This window comes from Trachypithecus francoisi, unplaced genomic scaffold, assembly GCF_009764315.1.
Source record: "Trachypithecus francoisi isolate TF-2019V2 unplaced genomic scaffold, Tfra_2.0 Lachesis_group5, whole genome shotgun sequence".
NCBI lineage: Eukaryota > Metazoa > Chordata > Mammalia > Primates > Cercopithecidae > Trachypithecus > Trachypithecus francoisi.
The window spans coordinates 63,983,554-63,998,174 of record NW_022681470.1 but is presented as its reverse complement, the minus strand read 5'-3'; the positions used below and the strand labels follow the sequence as shown (position 1 = coordinate 63,998,174).

The 14,621-nt window shown below is 39.2% G+C and overlaps 1 protein-coding gene and 1 non-coding gene across 2 annotated transcripts; both read left to right on the top strand.

Annotated features, from left to right (window-relative positions):
• Positions 1-1,711: 1,711 nt before the first annotated feature.
• On the top strand, positions 1,712-8,931 carry YOD1 (YOD1 deubiquitinase). Its single transcript, XM_033199843.1, has 2 exons — positions 1,712-2,236; positions 3,211-8,931. Exons 1-2 carry the CDS (start codon positions 1,894-1,896, stop codon positions 3,912-3,914), a joined length of 1,047 nt encoding a protein of 348 aa, XP_033055734.1. The 5' UTR covers positions 1,712-1,893; the 3' UTR covers positions 3,915-8,931.
• Positions 8,932-14,262: 5,331 nt separating this feature from the next.
• LOC117077098 lies at positions 14,263-14,369 on the top strand. The gene has a single exon (XR_004434682.1). It is a non-coding gene; the product is annotated as a small nucleolar RNA U13 (small nucleolar RNA).
• The last annotated feature ends 252 nt before the right edge of the window (positions 14,370-14,621 follow it).

The window sequence follows — 14,621 nt, the reverse complement described above, 5'->3', positions numbered from 1 at the left end:
CCTTTGAGTGACGAGAAAATGCTGCAAAGATTAACGCTCTCATTCCTGAATCCCAACAGAACCTCATTAGATCCATAAATGGGAACGTAAGCTTTAAAGATGTTTTTGCTAGAATTAACTACCACAACACTTGAGCTAATTATGCCTTAAGGTGTATACATACCCCGCTCCACAGGTCAGACGCTGTAACCTAAGAAACTCAACCACTCTCATCGTTGAACCAGAAGCTTCCTTGGACCCACCCATACACCCCAGTGGATTTTTTTTTTTTTTTTTTTGAGATGGAGTTTTGCTCTTGTTGCCCAGGCTGGAGAGAAATGGCACGATCTTGGCTCACCGCAACCTTTGCCTCCCGGGTTCAAGCGATTCTCCAGCCTCCGAGTATCTAGGATTACAGGCATGCGCCACTACACCCAGCTAATTTTGCATTTTTAGTAGAGACAGGGTTTCTCCATATTGATGAGGCTGGTCCCGAACTTCTGACCTCGGGTGACTCACCCGCCTCGGCCTCCCAACGTGCTAGGATTACAGGTGTGAGCCACCGCGCCCGGCCACCCCAGTGGACTTCTAACCTCTCCTACCTTCCCTCCTACCTACCCCCCAACTCAGGCTGTATCATCTGTTGTAGTGTCTTGAAGAACCAAGGAGGAAAATTGCACCAGCAGAAAAATATTGAGTCATGAAAGATGTGAAAAGATAGACACATTACATATCATTTATTCAGAAGCAAAGTCTTTTACAGTGGAGGTGAGTTTGGACCAAGTGAACTACACTTTCATAGTTGCCCCAGCGGGCCCGTCTGATGCTTGATAAACCCACTCTAGACAAGTGGGACTTACTTTCTGGATACCGGCTGGATAAAGAACAATGAGTACGGATTTCTTGGAAAAGAGACATATAAATTCAGGGATGTCTTTATTCCTCCTTCGCCTGGGAATTAAACTCTTTCTTCCAAAAGTTCAAACAGTTATCTCCTCTTTGAGGCTTTTTACAACTCCCAGAGTGCTCTAGTTGCCCTCTCTATGTCTATACAACTCTGTCTTTATTCTTTCAGCATTTGTTGCACATTTTTTATTTGCGATTCACAGTCCTGGGTTCTAGGCACACACGGTTGAAAAGGTACACATAATCTAGCATTATCACGTTGCTTTGAAATTCAGTGGCTATGTGTCTCACACCCCACCCTGTCTCCCAACTGCAATGAATACTTGTTACAATGAAGGCAGGAATGAAGTCTTCATATTTGCATGCCCAGGAACTGAACTGGAATCTGATGACACGCACTACATGACTCCTCCTTACACTGCCAACACCTGAATGAGGCAGCTGCCCTGGGCCCAGATGCTGACCTCATACTGTGCTTTCTGATGTGGCAAATAGACGTTTTCAAGCAGTCCCAGGGAGGCAGAAAGGCCAGTCCTTTGGACCCTGGAACCTCAATGAGTCAATGTTTAATGCAGCCACGAGTCTAGTCACAAGTATAATTGTTTTTGACTGGTCCTTTGACTCACTGACCATTCCTGGCATTCGTTTGCGTTGTGAACTATGATTCTGTTTCTCCTAATGTAGTCTGGGTGTAGCGTGGAAGCCCCATTTAATAATTTCCGACCTCACTAAGTGCAAGGTCACATTCCAAGCTCCAGAGCTTCATTAAGGAACTCCTTCCCCCGCCCTCTTTTCTTAAGCATATATGCTACCGACGCGGAGGGCACCTCACTCACTCTACAAGTAGCAAGACCCGTTGTCCTTTAGGAATACGGAGGTTTACATCTTCGTTCTGAAGGTGGGGGAAAAATCAATTGTCACTTTAAAAGAGTTCGCGCTTGCTAAGGTACTAAGGCAGAAGCCGCGCCGAAGCGTCGCGAGAACTGTAACCACCCGCAACTTCTCGCGATGTTTGGCCCCGCTAAAGGTCGCCATCTTGGAGTCCACCCGGCACCTGGTTACCCCGGCGGCATCTCTCAACCGGCTGCCGGGACCAAAGCTGGTGCCGCGGGTGTCTGGCCTGTGGGCAGCCGGACCGACACGATGTGGCGGCTCCGCTGCAAGGCCAAGGACGGCACCCATGTTTTGCAGGGGCTGTCCAGCCGGACCCGGGTGCGGGAACTCCAGAGCCAAATTGCCGCCATCACCGGGATCGCCCCCGGCGGTCAGCGAATCCTCGTCGGATACCCTCCCGAGTGCCTGGATCTCAGCAATGGGGATACCATTCTGGAAGACTTGCCCATCCAATCTGGTAAGGAATCAGGGCTGGGGCCAGGGAAAGTCCCGGGAGGACGGAGAGGGGCGTGAGAGAGAACAGAACACCAGTCAAGGCAAGGTGGCTGTGGGTCGGCGGGGGACTTTGAGGCCGGGGGCGAGGATAGATCAAAGAACAGAGAACTCTGACGGGGGCCGGGGCAAGTGTCTGGCTACTCCTTGTCTTGACACAGGGTTGAAAGGGAACCCAAAGCCTTGAAGTCCCCCTTCCCCAGTCCGCTTTCTGGTCGGCTTTGAAACTATCCCATTTTGTTTTCCGTCGGCGTCCACAAAAATATGAAGAAGTAGAGCCTATTTTTTCTGTTCTTATGTCTCTTTTTCCCTGTATCATCGATGAGATCTCAAGGATGCAGGATTTCTTTTTCTTGGTTCATTTTTGCAATCCCCTTCATAGATACTTCGTTTGACAGGCATACTCATTTTCGAGTCAGCTTTTAAACACCCACTGAAAGCCCTTTCAATTTCTAACCAGTAGCAGTTATTTTTGTGCCATATCAAAACTTGAACATCAGTGTTTATAATTAAAAGCTTTCAGTTGCTGCATCAAGGACGCTGTAAACACTCAATAGAGTAGATAAGTTCCCGGAGAAGGAGACCCCCCCCTAGCGGCCTATTCTGTAGTGAGCACCTTCTGTAAAATACTGTATAAGGAAAGGAAATTTTGTTTTTGAAATGTATCTTTTTAGGTAAGCTTAAAGTTGTTTACTCCAGACCCCTTCACTAAATTGGGATACAACCTGAAGTGTGTTTGTTCTTTGTTCTTTTTTCATCTTTATGAAAATTCAGTGAACAAAGATTGCTACTGGTAACTTATTTGCAAAGCTGTATTCTCTTTAGTAACCCCAGTTTATGCTTTAACTCCTTCAGTTTGTAATTTACAGACTTGGCTAGTGAACACTCGGTTTCTTCTATAATTTCTCTGCAGATCGGGATTTGTTTTATTTTTAACAGGTGATATGCTGATCGTTGAAGAAGACCAAACCAGGCCCAAAAGTTCACCTGCATTTACTAAACGTGGTGCTTCTAGTTACGTCAGGGAAACTTTGCCTGTGCTTACCAGAACCGTGGTCCCAGCAGACAATTCTTGCCTCTTTACCAGTGTGTACTATGTCGTCGAAGGAGGAGTCTTGAATCCAGCTTGTGCCCCTGAGATGAGACGCCTCATAGCACAAATTGTAGCAAGCGATCCGGACTTCTATAGTGAGGCAATACTGGGAAAAACAAATCAAGAGTACTGTGACTGGATCAAAAGGGATGACACTTGGGGAGGAGCAATAGAGATATCGATTTTGTCCAAGTTTTACCAATGTGAAATATGTGTAGTGGATACACAGACAGTAAGAATTGATCGTTTTGGGGAAGATGCAGGATATACCAAAAGAGTTCTGCTTATTTATGATGGCATCCACTATGATCCACTTCAACGTAACTTCCCTGATCCAGATACACCTCCTCTGACCATTTTCTCCTCTAATGATGATATTGTTCTTGTACAAGCACTGGAATTAGCAGATGAAGCTAGAAGAAGGAGACAGTTTACTGATGTCAACCGCTTCACCCTGAGATGCATGGTATGTCAGAAAGGATTAACTGGACAAGCAGAAGCAAGGGAACATGCCAAGGAGACAGGCCATACCAACTTTGGAGAAGTGTGATCTATGCATGAATGAGGGTTGAAGTCTACTACCTCACAGATCCAGAAGGCTCTGGGTTTTCCAATAAGCTGTCATAACCCTAAAGAACAAAGGACACAATGCTTGAACCATCCTTTTGACTTAAAACCACTAAGACACTGAAATTCCTTGTTAAGATTAAAATTAGTGTGCAAGTTTACAGATGTGGGTCTACAGTGGTAAACTGTACATACATGCCTCTTTCTGCTGGAGTGACAGAATAGGTGATCCTTGCCACCTACTGACACTGACCTGAAGATTGAGATTGAGTATTATAAACTAGCACCCAGCAGCTTTAACTTGTAGAAGAAAGCATCACATTTTGGGTAATGTGGAAGGCCTCCTGTGAGTCCACTGGACATTTACCACAGTGTCTCCAGTAACTGAGTCTTTTTAAAAACTGAATGAGTTAAGTTTCTAAATTATGAATTGATTCATCAAATGAAGATACTCAGAATTGTCCAAACTGATTTTATATTGCAATTTGGTAAACTTTATAAATGTGTGCTTAACCACTGATAAGTACATCACAAGCAATTTTTACAGGGATGAGTCTCATCCTTGAGAATGTTATCACAGGACAGGAACTGATTGTGCCCTGTTTAAGATCTCTAGTGTATAAAAAGTAGAATGTATGAGGGAAAAGGTGCCTGAGCAGCTTCCTGAAGCTTTAAAAGACCGTTGGCCTCGTGTTTTAATGCAATTCATGTACTGGTCTTTGTCACATTGGATAACATTTTAAAGTTAAGCAGGGTATTTTTTTAAATTGGAAATTCCTTGAAATTTGAGTCCTCAGTTTTTTCTTCATTTGCATAAAGATTTGTCTGGGGGGATTTAATTTTCTCAGCTTTTTGTTAAGAGCACTTCCTCCAAAAAATTTTTTCAAGTAATAATGCTCTGCTTTGGGTTGGTTTTTGTAAGATTTTTTGCACACCTAAACAGCGTTTGCTTTTGTGCTAGCCTTATCCCTCCACTAAAGTTATTTTAAATAATTTCACATTTCTGCAAATTAGCACTTTGCTTATCTGCAATCTTTTACTTTGATTTTTGAAGTTTTAAAGTAATTGGAGTAATACTGTTGAATGAATTTGTTTCACTTCCAAAATAGGAAAAATTGTAAATCCTTGCCTTACGCAGCTTTCTCAGAATTCTGCTTCTTCCTAATACTAGATGTGTAGCCATTTGCTTCGTGGACTAATCCGCAAGGCACACCCTCTAAAACTTAGCTTCACTACAAGATCTTCCAGATAAAGTTTTCTACCTCTTAATTATTCTGATCAGGGATGCTAAATTATAATTTGTTATGTATTATCTCACATAATGTGAAGAGGCTTAATGTTGTGAAGTTTTGTTATTTTGGTCTCATTTTTTATTAAGTATCTCACTTAGAAATATCTGTGGTATACTTTAAAGCACTTGGATCTTTTTCAGCATATCTTCCTAGCAAATGTTTTAAAATTAACAATTACTTTTAGCACTTTCACTTGGTGAAGGTGGCCATATAAAATTAAGGAACATTTGAACAATATAGGAGAAAAGTACTTTTAAGGGACAATTCACAAAGTATGTTTGAAATTGTCAGATGACATTTCTTGAGTACCTTTTGTGTGCATAGTTATTTTAGACAATATAAGCTGTTACAGTCAGTATAACTTAAAAGTGTTTAGTTTTCTATTTTACTGAGCCTTAAAAATAGCACTGATGAACTTATGATACTTAATGTTTGGCAATCATAATATGTTCAAATTAATAGGATTGAAAATCTCTCCACACCTGACTCTCATCTGGTCTGGATGATTTTGGTTTTGTATCTTTTTTATTTCTCCCAGAAAATATTAAATTTAAAACTGTAAATTAAGAATATACCACTAGATAACAATTATCAAATTGAGCTTTATGCATGGTTACTCAGAAAGTTTACCTTCCTTTCTTTGCTACTTCAGGAGACAAAGTTGACATTTGCTTACTGCAGCTTTAGATGTAGAAGTTTATTCATGCAACAAATATTTATTGAGTAATTTATACTGTGCCAGGCATGTTTTGATATGTTTCTGTCATATGTTTTGATATGTTCCAACATAAGTTTCTGTCACTTTAAAATTCAGTATATATTTTCTACAGTGGATAAATTTAACAAATGGAAAGGAAAATTAAACCCCTTCATTGTAAGTGCTTTGTTTACATATTAAGTGTCAAGTATTTATTCAGGGGATCTTATTTCATTCTATTTTATCTGTTATGTAGGTTGTCCAATTACCGGTTGGACACAGATACTCTGTCAAATTCCTTTCAAAAATGACTTTAATCTGCTGAAATTTAGCACTAGTACTTTAGTGTTCTGATCATGGAAAATTCAAGATGAAGCTTTATTTGCGGACCATCTGATTTAGTTATTGAGGATTAAAAACCTAAACCTTTGCTCATTCTAAACTCAAGCTTTAAAGCCTCACAGAATTTACAGGGGTTTTTTGTTGTTGTTGTTTGTTTTTTCATTTTTTACTGTGCTTATTAAACTCTTGAAATCAGTTATTAAAGGGAGTAAATTCTCATCTTGGGAATTTTGAAAATCTGTGGACTTATAACTTTCAGGAGGATTAAATGTCTTTAAGTTTTGTACTAGAGCAGAGTGAAATCCTTCTTCCTATTCATTCAGTTTTTGCCTGCCATAGAGGAATTTTTTTTTTTTTTAATTAAAATGAGGACAGTTTATATCAGTGGCAAAGTGAATAAAGAGCTCACTTTCCCACCCCACCCTTCTTCCTTTCTTTTACTCTTCTTTGGATTAAAGGTCAGGTGTAGTGCTATGAAGATTCACTCCTGAGTAAAGTGATTTCAGAAGCTAAAATTGAATATACCTGGAAATTTTGTGATGTGTTAGCCAAGCGAAGACATTAGTGTGTTACATCTTTTGCTAATGGTTTGTGGTTGATTTCTTCATTGTTTCCCATGAAATAGACTGCTGGTCAGTTTGACCCTGTTTTTAACAACTAATGTAGTCATGCCACTTGATTATTCCATGAAGTCCCAGCAAAATAATAATCAGGAATTAACTAACATTATGTTATCTAATTTGTGTCCCTAAATGCCTATGCCTAACTTGCTTCTCCAGTTTATTCCTTCTGTGTAGGGATTAAAACGTGGGTGTTACAAGTTGCCCTAAGCTAAACATAGTTTTCTTACGTCTTTTTGGAAAAAAGTGGAATGGGAAGTATGCAAGATTAAGCAACAGAGCGATTTTTTTTTTTTTTTTGACAGATCAGGTGACCTTCCTAAACATACTAAGAATTATGTTCTTTCATGTGTTGAGACACATTTAATTTGTTTGCAGCACTTTAAAAAAAATATGGAATAAAAGTTTACATGTTGGCCCTCTAGGGATCTAATTAAGGACATTAAAGTACAGTTCTTGAGCTACTATCCATCAGCTCTTCTTAATCAAAGATTGCCATCAGTATAGAGTGTATCTAATGGCACAACATTCTGGTGTTTTGGTAACAGTAGAACTCAATTTCAGTAACTATTAGGAGCATGGTCTGTGCTCTAGCATTAAAAATGTTATTATTATAATGTGAATATCTTGTATTCATTGTACAATGCAGTATTCAAAATTGTCCTTGTAGTGCAAAGATGACTGATAATTTCTAAAAGATTTGATCCTTAAAACTTGTTTGTTTCCAAGCAGACTTATTTTAAGGAAACTGATTTTTGAGTCAGAGGCCTTAAAAGTGTCGTATACAAGTGGCATCATTTTAAGTCCAAAGTGAAACACTCAATTTGAATAAGCTAGTTTATTAACTAAAGCTGTTTTGTTATGAAGTGTTAACAGTATTTCAGCACATGTCATTCAACATAAAAAGAATATGAAATGTCCCTGGTGTGGGAGAGTGTTTATTTTTCTCAAAATTAGATAGCATTTTGCTTACAGTGCTTTGAATATTTGACTTAAAATTATTATTGATGTTGAATTGTAGGGTGCTGATTTAGGTCTTGATTCACATACATTTAAAGGAGGTTGGTAACCCCCTCATGGTAGAGTGAAGGGAGAAAAGGGCCAAGAGGACAAAGTACCACTGAGAAAGAAGAGATTGTCAAATGGATGCATTCCTAGTCATGAATGATGCTTTTCCAAACATTTTTAAAGCAATGCCTTTGTGTCAACTCAACCCTTCCTCCCCATTTCTTATCATAGAATGTAGCATGGCCATAGGTGAAAAATCTTGTCATTAAAGTATGAAACCATGAATTATAAGCATTTTGCCATGATGCCCTTTTATACTTATGTTTTTAAAAGTACTAACCAACATACAGGAGTTTAGGAATAGTGAAGATATAATTTGATTAAGTTGTAGGTAAACAGAAAGGATAATCTTAGGCTCAGAATTTCTACTGTGATTACGAGTCTACTTTATAAACTGGTATAGGCTATGTAATTAGCCCGTAAGTTACTTAAAGGACCAGGGAACCTAATTTTTGTCAGTTTTCCAGTCACATTGGTGCCATTCAGGACTCCAGCTGTTTACAGGAAATACGTACTTAGCAGAGTAGTATTTTTCCTTGAAAAAAATTTAAATTCAGCCTAATTACAGAATGAGTATGAATAGCTTGTGAAAAGGGTTAGAGAACAACAATATTCCTATAGTTTCTGTATTAATTCAGTAGAGACAGTTTCCTGATGCAAAAATAAAACCACAAGACACTCAAATTGGAGCTTTAGAATATGACTTGAAAAAATAGGGATGGGCAAAACAGCATAAGAAAATATTTTTTCTTAAGATGGACAGTGTTTTCTTGTTTTAAAAATGTTTTGCCTATTTGCCAGCATTTTTTGAAGTAATGCACTGCTGCTACTTGGAAGATGTCTAACTTCATTTTCTACAACTCTTATGTGATTTTGCCATTGTCATTAAGATGCATTGATTTTATTTATGAGGTGTATGACTTTGAATATCTAAATGCTGTATTAAGTGACTTGTTTCAAAGGAATAAATGAAGTGAAAACGTTGTTTGAGTTTATTTTGGGATCAGGGCAGAGGGCCAGTGAACAGCTATTTTACTCAATATACATATTATCAAAAGCTTACCGCATCTTTACCAAAATCTGCCAAATATCACCATTTAGGCAGACTCAGTGAATGAGATAGGAGAAACTAAGGTATTTCTCCTTAACACCGAAAGGCATTTGAAATTCCCATTCATTGACTAAATTTTTTTCTAAATCAAATCCTGCAAGTTGTAATTCAATATTTGTTGCTGACAAATTGTCAATGTGGAAAGGCTTAATATTTCTTTTATAATAGACTGCAATCTTTGTGAACTTAGATCTGTTTGAAAATAGCAGCATCACTATGGGAGAGTTTATTTCATCTTTGGTAGTGTCAACATTTAAACATGTATTTGAAGCAACACTGTGGCTATTAGAATTGGCCAGAGTTCAGGTTCCCTACCTAAACTAAACTACTTACCCATTCTTTCTCATTGAAAGCTCAAAAATTAAGGAAGTGGAACTGATGATATCTAATCAAATTGTACAGCCACATAAAATATATCTCTGGGGGTCAGCATACATCCAACGTAAGAGTAAGTCAAGCCAAACCTCACATTGCAAGGTTCATAAAGAATTGCTTGGGTTGTGTGATGGAAGCTTATTGAATAATTAATTGTGCCCATAAAGCAATGCTTCTCAAAGTTGGTCATCACATTACCTAGGAACTTGTTAGAAATGCAAATGCTCAGAAGGAAATCAGAAATTGGTGAAACCCAACAATCAATTTTAATAAGCCCCCAGGCGATACTAATGCATGATTTAAAAAACAAAACAAAGTTTCAGAATCGTGCCTATCACTATGGTTGTTTAAATGAACCATTAATCAACTTGCAAGAGATCTCTTATGGCTCATACCAGTTTTATGTCCTTAGCCTCATGCAATTCATTTTCACTCACCACTTAATAGTCATTAAATTTACACATAATGTAAATCCAGAGAAGGCTTATAGAACAATGAATGACAATTCAAAAATCTCAACAAGCCGAAAACGCCTAACATTGAATATTCCTAAATGTGAAGTCCTGCCCTTGAGTTCTAAACAATCCATTATGTGAATTCAGCATGAGGGAAAACCTGGCTTTATAGTTGTTTTGACAAAAGATGTAGCAATGGTACTTAATTCTAATTCTGATCCCAACAGAGTGCTATGGCTTAGGTTGCAAAAATAGCTACATCTTAGTACTTGAAAGAGCAGTGAAAAGGAAGCAATAGTCTTTTTTTTTTTTTCTTTTGAGACAGAGTGTTGCTGTGTCGCGCAGGCGGCTGGAGTGCTGTGGGGCGATCTCAGCTCACTGCAAGCTCCACCTCCTGGGTTCACACCATTTTCCATCCTCAGCCTCCCAAGTCGCTGGGACTACAGGCGCCCGCCGCCACACCCAGCTAATTTTTTGTATTTTTAGTAGAGACGGGGTTTCACCATGTTAGCCAGGATGGTCTTGATCTCCAGACCTCGTGAACCGCCCACCTCGGCCTCCCAAAGTGCTGGAATTACAGGTGTGAGCCACCGTGCCCAGCTACAATAGTCTTAATGTTGGTCATGTTGCACTGGAGGTTTGGATGTGGGTTTTACCTGTAAAATGTGGTGAAAACCAGGTTTGATGGCCATCGTGGAGGCTGAAGAAATGAGGGGGGAAGAAAAAGAGATTGACATGATAGCTAACTTCAAATTTTGGGAAATGTATAAAAGATGAATTAGATTTATTCTCTGAGGTCCTAGAGGAAAGAACTCAGACTGAAAAAGGATGGATATTGTTGCAAAATAAACTTACGTTGAAAACCTAACAAGAATGAAAAGGGAAGCTATAATATAAAAAAATTAGTAATGGAGGTAGTCTTTTGCATAATGAGGAATAGTGCTAGAAGTCATTAGGTCCCTATCATCTTAAAAAAAAAAAATCTGTTTTACAGATGTTGGGGAGAATGTGGGGAAATAGGGACGTTTTACACTGTTGGTGGGAGTGTAAATTAGTTCAACCATTGTGGAAGACAGTGTGGCAATTCCTCAAGGATCTAGAACTAGAAATACCATTTGACCAACAATCCCATTACTGGGTATATACCAAAAGGATTTAAATCATTCTACTATAAAGACACATGCACACATGTTTATTGCAGCACTATTCACAATAGCAAAGACTTGGAACCAACCCAAATGCCCATCAATGATAAATTGGATAAAGAAATGTGGCACATGTACACCATGGAATACTATGCAGCCATAAAAAAGAATGAGTTCATGTCCTTTGCAGGGGCATGGTTGAAGCTGGAAACCATCATTCTCAGCAAACTAACACAAGAACAGAAAACCAAACACCATGTGTTCTCACTCATAATTGGGAGTTGAACAATGAGAACATATGGACACAGGAAGGGGAACATCACACACGGGGGCCTGTCGGGGTGGGGTGTAAGGGGAGGGATAGCATTAGGAGAAATAACTAATGTAGATGATGGGTTGATAGGTGCAGCAAACCACCATGGCACATGCATACCTATGTAACAACACTGCACATTCTGCACATGTATCCCAGAACTTAAAGTATAATAATAAAAAAAAAAAATCTGGCCGGGCGCAGTGTCTCACGCCTGTAATCCCAGCTCTTTGGGAGGCTGGATCACAAGGTCAGGAGATCAAGACCATCCCGGCTAATACGGTGAAACCCCGTCTCTACTAAAAATACAAAAAATTACCCAGGTGTGGTGGCAGGTGCCTGTAGTCCCAGCTACTCGGGAGACTGAGGCAGGAGAATGGTGTGCACCCGGGAGGCGGAGCTTGCAGTGAGCCGAGATCGCCCCACTGCACTCCAACCTGGGCGACAGAGTGAGATTCCGTCTCAGAAAAAAAAAAAAAAAAAAAAAGAAAAGCATTTTAAATGCTAGTTATAACTACAAAAAGAAAAACTTTTTTTCTGTCCTCTTTACCATCCCATTAGAGCTTACAAAAAGAGTGACTTGTGCTCTTAGTTATGTGGCAAAGGCTACAAAGCAGGACTTACGTATTTGGCAAAGTGTATAATTACTGGATGGGTAAGTATCTGTGCTTATCTTACATCTCTAAGCCTGAATGAGACATTCAAGAACAGAAAAGCAGGCATTTCAAATATATTTTCTATTTTGTTTTGACTTGGATTATCTTTGTCTCTATTTTGTTTATAAATTTTGAGGATGTTTACCAGATGAAAACAAGGCACAAACATATTCCCCTAAGCTCACTGAAACTTTTATGATTTCCTCATAAAATGAATTCAAGAATTCCTAAGAAACTATTAATAGCTCTCAGAGAATGAATAGCCTTCTCTCTCTTTGCTTTAGCAGCTGCCACTCTTTTAACTTCTCTGCCTTTCTGACCTCCTAGAATTCCTTCCTTACACGAAGTGAAGTTTTCTCATCCTATTCCTATGGCATTTCTCTGTATTCAATTGGAGGACTTCATTAGTGAATCCTGAGGTATTGGAGTAGATGTCATAATGACTTGGCCGTGTTCTAAAACCCTAAAGATGGCCCTGTTAAATCATACAATAAATCAAAAATCTATTAATCTGGAGTTGTTTGCAGTTGTTGCTGATTCAGGAGTCAGGTTTGAAATCAATACCGAAGTTAAGTACAAAATGTAGACAAAATTATTCTCAATAACCCTTACCTATCTCACAGAGTGCATAGACATCACCGTAACTTACGTAAGTCCAGCACAGCTAGTCCCCACGCCAGTGTTGGAAGAGTTCATTCTCACTCCTGCGGTGCAACTCTCTGAGGTCCCAACCTGCAGTGAGCGTGGCTCACTAGAGCACATTCATTGGTGGACCCTGAACTCCAATGCCTGTTCTCCCTGTTCTCTTAAGCAATCAGATGTACCACTCAGCCTCTCAGCATCTCAGCCACCCATTTTGGAATAGACAAATGTCTCCAGAGGAAAAGTGGCTGGCCTCAAATGTTGGACACAACACACCAGACCTCTGTCCTCACCTTGATCCAGGCCTGTGTCCTTAGTGCTGGCCAAATTCTTCACTATCTTTTTGGCTCTCCACTGCAAACGGCAGGAGAGTTTGTCTGAATTACCCAGTCCAGCATTCCTGGAAGTGGAAGTCCTCAGCAGCAACTTTCCTATGATAATCAATAAACAACTACCATAAAATTGTGGGGTTTTTTTTAAAGATGTAATCTTGGAAATATCAGGTATGAAACAAATGAGGTAATAATTTTTCTGTCAACAATGGAGGAAAGAAGGGTTTAGTAAGAGTTTGTCAGGGTTTATTTAGAACTATCCAATAGGAAAAGGCACTTTATCAAGTAACCATGAATGTTTTTCTAACACAGTTCATTTCCATTCTGTTGGATATTTATATTGAATTAAATAGAAATGTCCTTTTTATGGAATAATAATCTATTTTTAGAGTCTATTGTGTAGGACATTTCATAAAATTACTCTTCCTAACTATGGACAAAATTTTACAGTTGCTGGAATTCCAAACTTTCTTCCACTATGACTTAACTGTTTTGTATTGGAGTTGATAACTTTTTCTCTAACGAATTTTATTGGATTGAATTACTTCTCCCAGAGCGTTAATATTATGGAGTAAATTGATCAATTTGAGTTTTTAAACCTACAAATCTAAGGAGCAGATTTTGCATTATGTTGACATACTGCCAAAGTCACCCTCTCATTAGGTTCATCCTTTAACATCCAAAGATCTAGCCTTGTTTTTCTTACTCTTACAATGAAGACCAAGAAAATGATCTTGAATTTGGCTAGGAAAAGCTAAGGTAATAATTTATCTCTGAAAAGTATTAAATGGTTTAACAAATCCTTATTGAGCTTTTACTTATTGCAAAATATGATGTCAAATACCTCCTAATTCATTGAATAAACATTTTTGAATGCTAATGTCCTGCCAGGAACTTCTCTAGGTGGTGGGTATAATTTGGAGGGGGAAAAAAGCACTACTACAAAGAAATAAAAATACAAGTGCTATAAGATCCTTTTGGCCGGGCGCGGTGGCTCAATCCTGTAATCCCAGCACTTTGGGAGGCTGAGACTGGCGGATCACGAGGTCAGCAGATCGAGACCATCCTGGCTAACACGGTGAAACTCTGTCTCTACTAAAAGATACAAAAAATTAGCCGGACGAGGTGGTGGGCGCCTGTAGTCCCAGCTACTCGGGAGGTTGAGGCAGGAGAATGGCGTGAAACCGGGAGGCGGAGCTTACAGTGAGCTGAGATCCGGCCACTGCACTCCAGCCTGGGCGACAGAGCGAGACTCTGTCTCAAAAAAAAAAAAAAAAAAAACGATCCTTTTGTAGTTCTTAAGTGTGATGATTGGGGTTTTGCACTTACATGTGGGATGTGATGACTCTCTCAAACCTTTTTATGACATCAGCACATTACCTGTCTGAAGTGAAAAATAAATACAGGTGCTATGAAAAGAATAATTGGGTGGGAGATTCGAATTTAAATTGGTAAATCTGGGAAAGACTTTGAGAAGGTGACATTTAAGCTGAAATCTGAAGCATGAATAAGAACTAATCAGTTGAAAAATAAAATCATTTCAAGTAGCGGGTATAGCATTTGCAAACATGATGTTGCAGGAGGAAATGAAATATTTTTCAGACCAGTCTGGTCACAGTATGATAAACAGGGGGAGGGGACA

Bases quoted from the DNA above. Each gene is read 5' to 3' on its own strand.
- YOD1 (XM_033199843.1), top strand. From the start codon at position 1,894: ATGTTTGGCCCCGCTAAAGGTCGCCATCTTGGAGTCCACCCGGCACCT. The intron at 2,237-3,210 runs GTAAGGAATCAG...TATTTTTAACAG, and splicing joins AGACTTGCCCATCCAATCTG to GTGATATGCTGATCGTTGAA.